The sequence below is a fragment of the Nothobranchius furzeri genome, chromosome 9, assembly GCF_043380555.1.
Source record: "Nothobranchius furzeri strain GRZ-AD chromosome 9, NfurGRZ-RIMD1, whole genome shotgun sequence".
Classification (NCBI taxonomy): Eukaryota; Metazoa; Chordata; class Actinopteri; order Cyprinodontiformes; family Nothobranchiidae; genus Nothobranchius; species Nothobranchius furzeri.
The window spans coordinates 49,043,776-49,054,135 of NC_091749.1; the positions used below are offsets into that span (position 1 = coordinate 49,043,776).

Consider the following 10,360-nt stretch of genomic DNA (forward strand, 5'->3'; position numbering starts at 1 on the left):
AACAAAAACAAAACAAAGAAACACCATGTGAATCTTCCAATGCATGTTAAGAATTAGTTTTTACACATATCAGCCAAGTTGTTTAGTCTTCACTGAAAATCGCACGTCAGTAATTAGCTCTCTCACCAATGAAGTGACAGCCATATTTTTCCCATCACTTCGAGCTGACAGATATAAAAGAAACATGATTGACTACATTTGATAGAAGCATCCTTTGAACTGTCAATCATGGAGGAAGATTTTGCCTCATCCTGTCAAAAAATGAACCTGACACAGCCTGAGATGAGGGAGATGGATGTGGAGCGGGGGTTGTTAAGCATTCCATGTTATGACACAGTTATAAAACTTTCATCAGGGTCACAAGGACAAACTAACTGTTGAAATGAGTTCCTGACATCAGAGACCCATGTTTTTTTCTGGTTTGTGTAATTACCCACAGTGCTCTGTCAGCTATTTTTAGTCCTCCAGTTGCTCAGATAAGTCATTTATGAGCAGGAGACTTGACTCATCCAATCCTGCCCTACCATTGATGACCTTCCTCACCTCCATCCAGGGACAAAGACCGAGCTGCCCTTATTAAGAATGGTGAAGTGTATGAAGAACACTTGCTGGAACACACTTTAAACCCATGGAACAAGGCCACAGGTTTGAAAATCATAAAAAAAAAAAATGTACTGTCAAGGCAGACTGTAGATAGGCAATGTCAGATTTTAGTTTTGATTTCACTATTTTACTCAACATCTTGGGGAGAAAAAGGCTTTAATTTTCTGCTTTATTATAGCAATTTTAGCACAATGGAGGAAATGCGTATGATTTAAGCTATAGACCAACAGAAACCTTTTTAAAATCTAAACCAAATTATATATTTTCTCTTATGTTTTATTTATACGGGTGTTCATTTGGCTAAACAATTTATCTGCAAAGATTTGAATGCTTTTGCAGTGAACTATGACATGATGCAGATGAAACACCATCAGGTATTTAGGTTGCAAACTCAAACCAAGATACAGCAAGAACATGATTGGTTGTTAAAACCAGTTTGGTGTTAAGAAAGCCAAATAATGTAAGCCAAGCAACAAAAGGTTGTATTGAAGCCAATAGAGGATACTAATGGGAAATATATTTTTACATGGTAATAAATTACAGAAATGTGAGAACGTTTTAACCTAAAATCAGAATGCATAAGCTAACTTTAATTTTGAGACTCTGTACCATGATCTAAAGGCCAAAACAATGCTTTAAACAATGCCTTTGGTGGTAAACTCTATCCATCTTGCTTGGTAGAAATGGTGTTAATACATAGTCTTTCCAGTTTAGGATTACATATATTTTAACACTCGGACTCGCCAAACTACCCAAACCTGATTAAATGAGTTTAATGTTTTCCAAAATGATCTTTTTAGCCTTCATCACCATGCGTTCTAGGGTTTTTTCTTGATTTGTCATCCAAAAATTCATTAATTATATGTTGGATTAATGAAACTTCAAGAAACTAAACAATTATTTTGTGAATATCAACAAAAATTAAAAGACAACAAGAAAAAGTGTTTCAATTCAACAGAATAACCATTGCTTTAATAAGATGCTTTAAAATGAACATATCAATCAAAAATTGAAAGTATAAAAATAAAAAGAGTTTCATGTGAGAGTAAAGAAAACAAACATATACCAGTCAGGAAGCTAGGAGACATACTTTAAAATTAAATCGCTAAAAAGGGGAAGACAGTGAGGGGGAAAAAAGGATAATTCAGACAAAAGCAGTGGGTGGGGCAGCAGGGACGTAGTCCAACATGTTGCCAAACAGAAGTTGAAGGATTTTTGTAGTAACTTGACCGTTTCTACTACTGCCACCAATCATTCTAACTGTGGTTGTACGGGTAATTGTCGGCCATTAGGCAAGTTATTCTAATGTACATGCTTTTCGTCTGTGGGAGGAAACCTGACTAGGAAAAAACCCACACATGCATGTGGAGAACATGCTTACTTTGCAGAAAGGCTGCACTTCTAACCTGCATCCTTCTGACTGAACAACAGTGCTACTAACCACACCCCACTCAGCTGGAAAATAATTGTATACATTCATATTTAAAACCCAGTAAACTGGTTAAATTAGTTAATATCCTGCAAAATCCAAACGTTTCCACATATTTTTCATGTAGCTAGCTAGCCTAAACATGTCCGCCATTAAAATGTATGTTTAGAAAAAAACCTCTGCACATTTTTGATAACAATGACATAACAAAATGTAATTATTAGGGATGCACGATATAGCTACATCAATATCTCTCTGACCTGCTCACTCCCTATGTACCCACTCGCACGTTGAGGTCAGTTGACCTGTTGCTTTGCACTCCCCGGATGCATTAGAAATCACGGGGTGAATGAGCATTTGTACATGCTGCCCCAACGCTGTGGAACTCTCTACCTACTATAGTTCGACAGGCTCTATCATTGGCGGTTTTTAAATCTCGTTTAAAGACCCACTTGTACAGTTTGGCTTTTAGACTGTGGCTCGTTTTATTGTGTTCTTAGTATTCCTCATTTTTTATTTGCTTTTATTGATTGGTATTTTTATCTTGTTTTTGTTGCTTTGATTGGTCGTGATTTGGTCCAGCCTGTGCAGCAGTTTGGGCAGCTCCCATGCTGTGTTTTAAGTGTGCTATATCAATAATCTATGATATGGTATGGTAATATCGATATCGGCTGATGTTAGCCATTATTTTACCTTATTGGTATCAGTCCTATAAGTAAAGCTGGGCTGATATTAACAATGTTTTTTTTCCATCTTGTTTCCATTCGTGTATCGGTTTCAGAGAGTGAGGGGGGTGATGTGTAATGTAATTGTTTAGTCACGTGACAGTGATGGTAATCATCTCAGAACCATACCACACACACACACACACACACACACGCACACACACACATGTATTTTATTTCCCTTGGATTGTAATACATGTTTTTCAACATTTAACATCCAATAAATCCATCTGTATAAAAACATGTGTTGGTTTAGTGACTAAAATATAACTTCTGTACCAAAAGTCACAAAAATCAGGTTACATAATTTTTTTAGGGGAGAAAAAACAGGCTTGAATTCATCATCCTGAAATCTAATAATTCAGATTTCTCTTTTATCCAAGCATGTCTTTTGTTGTGGCATCTGAATTGTCTCTAGGACTCGGCTAGTGATTTACAGTACAGGCCAAACGTTTGGACACACTTCTCATTCAATGTGTTTTCTTCATGACCATGACCATTTACAAAGGGGCCAACAAGTGCTCAACACCTCTGGGAACTCCTTCAAGGCAGTTGGAAAACTATTTCAGGTGACTACCTCTTGAAGCTCATCAAGAGAATGCCAAGAGTGTGCAAAGCAGTAATCAGAGCAAAGGGTGGCTAGTTTGAAGGAAATATGAAATAGGTTTTCAGTTATTTCACCTTTTTTGGTTAAGTACATAACTCCACAGTTTTGATGCCTTCAGGGAGAATCTGCCAAGGTCATGAAAATAAAGAAAACACATTGAATGGAAAACTTTTGCCTGTACTGTACATTAACATTTAAGGTTTTTTTTATAAAAATGCCAAGATACCATAATTATCATAGAGTACTTTTAACACAACTATGTGCATTAAAAGCAAAAGTACATATGATTGTTCATGAGAAACTGAATCTTGTGGATGTGTAACTTAGTTTTCTTTGATAATTATATACCAAAGAAAATAATTTAAGAACAGAGCAGATAAATGACTGTTAAGCATTTTTTTTTATTTTCCTCTTCAATTAAATTCTTGACATATATGCCACATTTACTTCTGCTTTACATCCATGTTAAATAAAATAATAAAATATTCAGTGGATGATGAACAACTTAAATGTTTCACAGTTTAGGAATGCTGTGGCAGTGTTTTTGTTCAAGATGCACACTCTGCCAAACCTTCTGACAGTAGGATTCGTGTGTGTCTGACAGATTCCCTGTGGCTTCCTGCAAACGTAAAGCTAATTTTGAGACAGTGATGAGAAAACTCAAACCAAAGAAAACACAGCAGCTTCAGTAAATGAAATCCCCTTTAAAAAATGTGTGATAAGAAATAATGTCTGAATAAGTTTCTGTCCTCAGTAAAGTACTTTCACTTTATACAGCAAGTTTACATTTTTCTTCACTTGCCAATAACCATATAAGACACAAAACTCTAGTTTCATTATACAATAGGTGTAAACCCCCCTGAAAAGACTAGAGTCATTAAATCAAACTCAAGCATTGCTTAAAGCATAATCACTCTAAAGGAAAGATTATTGAGCCTCAAAGAAAATTTTAACCAAATCAAATGTGTTTACACTCCCGGGTTTTCCTTCTCCTTTGGTAGCAGTTTTTCATTCGCCGAGTCCTGTGGGACTTTAGAGACAGTCTTTTTCATTTCTCGACTTTTGACCCATGTGTAGGCTGAAGAGCCACCAAGAACCATCAGGTTACTGGTCCACCATAGCAGGCTTTTACTGGAAGAGTTGTACACCACTGCAATGACTGTCTGTGCACAGGCCTTCGCCGTTCCAGAGACGTTGTGAGTGAGCGGGCTGGTGAATTTAATCTGGAGGCCTGTGACGTAGCCGATAGCGAAACCAAACACTCCTCCTAGTGTCATCACCCCCCAAAATCCGAGGTCAGTCAGGTGAGTGAAGTTGGCAATTTTGCCCGCTTCCCCGAACATGAAAATAAGAGGAAGGAAGAGGATGCACGCATTGATGTTGTTGTAGTAGGACAGCTTCCAGATGCTTCCATCCACAGCAGGCATCACCTTCTTAGTGTAGATGGCATTGAGAGAGACACAGGCACTCGCCAGCACCCCGAAAAATACGCCCGTCCAGGAGAGGGACCCAGCCAAACCTTCCTGATCTACACCGAGCCAGAACCCACCTGAAAGGAAAGCACACATTAGGAAAAAAGATACTTCATACGTCTTTGGACCATTGGGTTTTTAAAATAAACACTAATTTGGGAGATTTGAGAAGATCTACAGAAATTAGATTAACGTTGATATTACCCATAAAGAAGATTCCAGAGATTTCCCTCTTTCAGGAATTCTGTTTGATTTTTTAGAAATCTTTAAAAGTGATAGTCTTTGTAAATGGCCTGTATTAGTAAAGCACCTTCTACGGTTCTACAACCCCCCAAGGCGCTTCCACAACACAGTCATTCACTCACACACACACGAGCAAACGCTGGTGGTGATGAACTAAAATGTGGCCACAGCTGCCCTGGGGCGCACTGACAGAAGTAAGGCTGCAGAACACTGGCACCACCAGTCCCTACGACCACCACCAGCAGGCAAGGGGGGTTAAGTGTCTTGACCAAGAACACAGCAGCATCAGACTGAGTGGGACTTGATCCCACAACTTTCCAGTTATGACACAGTCACTCACTCCTCTGCCAGTGTATGGATAATGGTGGCAAAATATCATGTAATTTATGTTTTTGCTAAGCCCGCCCCATCCGGGAAAGACCCATATAGTTTGAACTGGGCACCGCTCAGAATTAGCCAATAGCATTAGACATTCACTTATTTACAGATGTCAGTCACAGAGCGTGTTTGCACAAGTACCATAACATATCATAAACAGCATAACATTAGAAGAACTGTAAAATGAGCTTCAGCTCAGTTGTCCAGTTAGAGGTACGCGTTCAGTAACAAGACGAGAGAGGAGCTTATGGTGCATTACATTTTTAACCTCTAGATGGTGCCCTCTGAGAAAAAAACAATTCCTGTTTTAAATGTTGGCAAAGATGGAAGATATTAGTAATGTAAATAAACAATGTTTTATACAGCTGCTGCTGAAAAGTTTGGGATTACGTGGAAATGCTTTCATTTCCACTGAAAAACCAAGTCTGGATGGGCAAAAAATGCAACAGGATATGTAGACATGGTCAGAGATTTAAATTTACTATAGATTAATGTGTCTTTAAAATGTTGTATTCTTGTAACAAAAAGAAAGAAAATCTTTACTTTGAAGCTTTTAGAGCCTGGCTGACCTCAGGCATCTCAGCTGTTGTTTATACTTCATCTCATGAAATTTCACCCTGTGCTTCTTGGAGCACATCTGTGGACTCTGCTGCTTTCTGCATACGAGTCGGATTTCCAGCAGACTGATTATTATTATGTCTGATTTGGCAGTTTAGTAGCATTCTGAAGGATTGGTAGTACGTTGTCACACTGGGGGTTATTATAAGTGCTGTGTCCAGAGGACAGCCCTTGACTGGCAACACTTTCATTCCACAAGACAAGATATTTCAAGAATAAGCAATCAGACATAATTTTGAATGTATGGAGCAGGGGGACCGCAGGGTGTGTTCCAACTACAAGGGGATCACACTCCTGAGCCTTCCTGGTAAGGTCTATTCAGGGGTTCTGGAGAGGAGGGTCCATCGGATTGCTGAACCTCAGATTCAGGAGGAGCAATGTGGTTTTTGTCCTGGCCGCTGAATACTGGACCAGCTGATGTGGTCCTGTTGGCTTCATCAGAACGTGATCTTCAGCTTTCGCTGGAGCGGTTCGCAGCCGAGTGTGAAGCAGCTGGGATGAGAATCAGCTCCTCTAAATCTGAGACCATTGTCTTGATTCGGAAAAGGGTAGAATGTCTTCTCCGGGTCAGGGATGAGGTCCTGCCCCAAGTGGAGGAGTTTAAGTATCTCAGGGTCTTGTTCACGAGTGAGGGAAAGCTGGAGCATGAGATCGATAGGCGGATTGGTGCTGCATCTGCAGTGATGCGGGCGTTGTACCGGTCTGTCATGGTGAAGAGAGCGCCGAGTCAGAAGGCGAAGCTCTCGATTTACTGGTCGATCTATGTTCCTACTAGGGATGTGAATCTTGGAGCAACTCACGATTTGATTCCGATTCTCTGGGTGTCGATTCGATTCAGAATTGATTCTCGATTTAAATCAATTCACAATCAATGTTAACAAAGAGTGTCAGTTCTAGGATTAACTACTTTGTGGTACAAGTTAGGTAAAGCTATGGGACATTTTTATTTTACTTTAAACTGGTCATGCTAAAAAAAATGCAAATTTACAAGGTAAACTAAAGTGATTCTAAAACAGTGAACAGAAGCAATCTTTTGACCAAAAGGCAACATTTATTTTTGCTTACCTTGTTATATTTTACAAGTCTTTAGTTACCTAACAGTAGCTTTGAAAGTAATATGGTCAAATACTTTTCAAGTATGTGTGGAAACAAGTCTAACATTTGAGTCCTCAACCTGTTTTAAAAAAAGTGCCTTAGATTTCTTACAAAGGAAAATGTGTTCTGTCATTTATCAATAACTTAAAATAAATACATGAGTAATTCTGAGCCCTCACTTATTCTCATATTTATTTTCTAAGTTGATATCTCAAATTAATGAGTATGGAAAAAATGACATTCAAGTGCCCACTTATCAGCAGATTCAAAATTAAATCATCTCAATTTATGGGACCACAAAAGTAAACGGAGTACTAACTCTCCTAACAAAGATAAAAAGAAAAAAAAACAGAAAAGAGCATCTCAAACGTGTAACATGCCAAACATTTGAGTTCTTGGGATAGATTTTGAACCTTTGTGAATCGATTCTGAATCTTTATAAATAAGAATCCCGACTCAGACTTGAATCGATTTTTTTCAGCACCTCTAGTTCCTACCCTCACCTATGGTCATGAGCTTTGGGTAGTGACCGAAAGAATGAGATCGTGGATACAAGCGGCCGACATGAGTTTTCTCCAAAGAGTGGCTGGGTGCTCCCTTAGAGATAGGGTGAGAAGCTCGGTCATTCGTCATTCGTCATCCTCTTATCATATCATATCTTCTCATTAAGACTAACTGTACGTGTTTGCAGTTAAGACTAACTGTACGTGTTTGCATGGAGAAGAACATTCCCAACTGATCCCAAACCTAATGAGCAGTATTGTACTTCACCCAGCAGCACTAGTGAGTAATGCATGTCTGCAGCTTTAATTTTGTGAGCAAATTATAAACAAACAAAAAAAAAGTTCTGACATAAATGCTTTAAAACAATTATGACATATGCCTGTTGTGTGTTTTTGCACTGCTTCCTCTCCCTGCAGGCACAATTCTCTGCCTACTTCAGTGGTCCTTTTTCTACAGCGGCCACTGATCATAGATTTGTGAGATAATGTAAATAAAAACATACAATTGTCTTTCTAAAGAAATCCTATTAACACCATGGATGACACAAGACATAATAACTCAAAAAGCTTTTAAACTAAGATCAAGAGTGTAACATGATAAAGCAGCTTATAATAGTTGTAGTTACTTGTGCAAGCAGTACTTCCTGTAATTTAATTTCAGAAAACCTACCCAGTATGATCCCACAGCAGGTCAGAGCTTGCAGAGATGTAGTCTGCTTCAGGATGACGTAGGACAGCAGCACATTGAACACAGTGCTGAGGGAACGACCGACCGTGTAGAAAGCCACGCCGACATACTTTAGACACAGGTTGTTGAAGGTGATCATGCCGATGAAGACAATGGACAGCGGCAGGACCTCCCGGGACGTTTTCATATCGAACTTGACGGATGGGAAGTTGACGGTTCCCGGACACATACTGGACACCAGCCGCATGAGCCAGCACAGCCCCACGGTCACCACACACTGGTAGAAAGTCACAAACAAAGGCGCGTCCAAGTCCTGGTTGTCCAGCAGGTAGTTATTGAGGAACACCATTGTTATTGAGATGAACCAGTAAAGTGCAACTACAGCAGCTATCCTGACTGCTCGGAATAGGAAAGCTTCCTCCTCACGCCCGTCATGGTCCATCGTTTCTGAACCAGATAAAGCCATTTTTAAGATGCCCGTCCGCTTCAGCTGGGTCCTGTTCATGGTTACACAAAAATAACAACTTAGAACAACAGCTGGGACCTTTACAAGAGCTGAGAAGCAAATACAGAAGAACAGGATGCCGACATGATAGCTGAGTTCCGCTACTGGCAACAACAATCAAACTTCCGGTATGAGATTTTCAACATAAAAGCGCAATTACAAAATCTTTTCAGCCTTGAGGATTTATGAGCCACTACAGAATACATTATATATTGTTCTTGATGTTTAGTTTCTTTTTCAATGTATTTTTTTTCTATTTTTTTTTAAATTGTCTGGTTCTTGTACACGACTTTGAAATTTCAAAGAGGAAAGATTCTGACTACACAACGTTTATGATGTTATTATGTTCAGTTTGTGTTGCTTGAGGCAGTTAATTCATAGTTCCGCACTTGAATTTAAAACTTTAGGCTGTATATGTAGATTAGCATGCACTAAAATTTCAATGAATAAAATATCTGCCATTTTTTGCCGTTTACAAAATGTCCACACTGGCACAAAACACAGTAACACTAAACAAATAACATTTATAATTATGATGCAGTAGAATAGCTTATACAACTAAAATTAGGACTACATCAGAGGCAACACTGTTTGCATTACAAAAAGGCTAATGCACACCTGACCTAATATGTCACGTGACTGCAATCCTTTTATTAATATTTTTTTTTTCCTTGACGGGACATCCGCCTCTATAACTAATTAAGCCACCAAAACGGAAAAACCCATGAACCATAAATGCTGACTACTTCCTTGTTTGAATGAGCTGCTTTTGCTTTAAAAAGATTTAAGTTTTCGCATTAGAGAAATATCTCGTTTTAGACTACAAACAAAGGGTTATGATAAACACATTTGCATACGCTATCTTTTATACTAACTTTAATTTAGAAAGTGGTTTGGTTTTCCGGTACTTCTAATTTTATATTTCCATGTCTAATGTGCATTTTACGAACCATCATCAGCCAGTAAACTATTTTAAAAAGTGTGTATTTTCTTACCTGTCGTCAGTAGAGCTGATCACGCTCTGGATCTGAATCAAACTTATCTTTAAGTCCCGCCCCCTCAGCTGTGCAGGTGGAATTTACCAACCCGTACTTCTTGATGTATGCCAGGGGTGTCAAACTCAAACTCACAAGGGGCCGAAATGAAACTCTGGGACGGAGTCGAGGGCCAAACTTAATATTTTTGAAAAAGTGACGGCAAATTTGCACATTTTCTTTATCAACATATATGCAATTTTGAACCTTTAAATTTGGAAACAAACTTATTTCTGCATTAACACTGAATGTGGAATAACCAAATTACACACGAGCAAGTCAGTTTTAAATAAAAGGCATCAGTGGTATTCATTACTTGTGGTATAGTCAGCATTTTTAAAATCTATTCAGGATTTATGTTTTCTTGTTTATTCATTTTTCTTATTTTTTATTCTCCTTTTTCTCCTGTAATACGTGTCATCACTGCTGTGACATCTAGCTTTCCCCACTGAGGAACAAT

At 38.6% G+C, this 10,360-nt stretch overlaps 1 protein-coding gene across 2 annotated transcripts; it reads right to left on the reverse strand.

Moving 5' to 3' along the window:
* Positions 1-3,745: 3,745 nt before the first annotated feature.
* slc35c1 (solute carrier family 35 member C1) lies at positions 3,746-9,973 on the reverse strand. 2 transcript variants are annotated; one of them, XM_054732228.2, is made up of 3 exons: positions 9,862-9,973; positions 8,344-8,858; positions 3,746-4,913 (listed from the first exon to the last, which is right to left on the reverse strand). In XM_054732228.2, the coding sequence occupies exons 2-3, from the start codon at positions 8,825-8,827 to the stop codon at positions 4,333-4,335; spliced, it is 1,065 nt and encodes a 354-aa protein (XP_054588203.2). In that variant the 5' UTR covers positions 8,828-8,858; positions 9,862-9,973; the 3' UTR covers positions 3,746-4,332. The 2 variants fall into 2 exon arrangements, with proteins under 2 accessions (XP_054588203.2, XP_015809175.3); XM_015953689.3 differs by lacking the exon at positions 9,862-9,973 and having other exon boundaries at positions 8,344-9,009.
* Positions 9,974-10,360: the final 387 nt, after the last annotated feature.

Bases quoted from the DNA above. Each gene is read 5' to 3' on its own strand.
- slc35c1 (XM_015953689.3), bottom strand. From the start codon at position 8,866: ATGAACAGGACCCAGCTGAAGCGGACGGGCATCTTAAAAATGGCTTTA. The intron at 4,914-8,343 runs GTAGGTTTTCTG...CTTTCCTTTCAG, and splicing joins CTGCTGTGGGATCATACTGG to GTGGGTTCTGGCTCGGTGTA.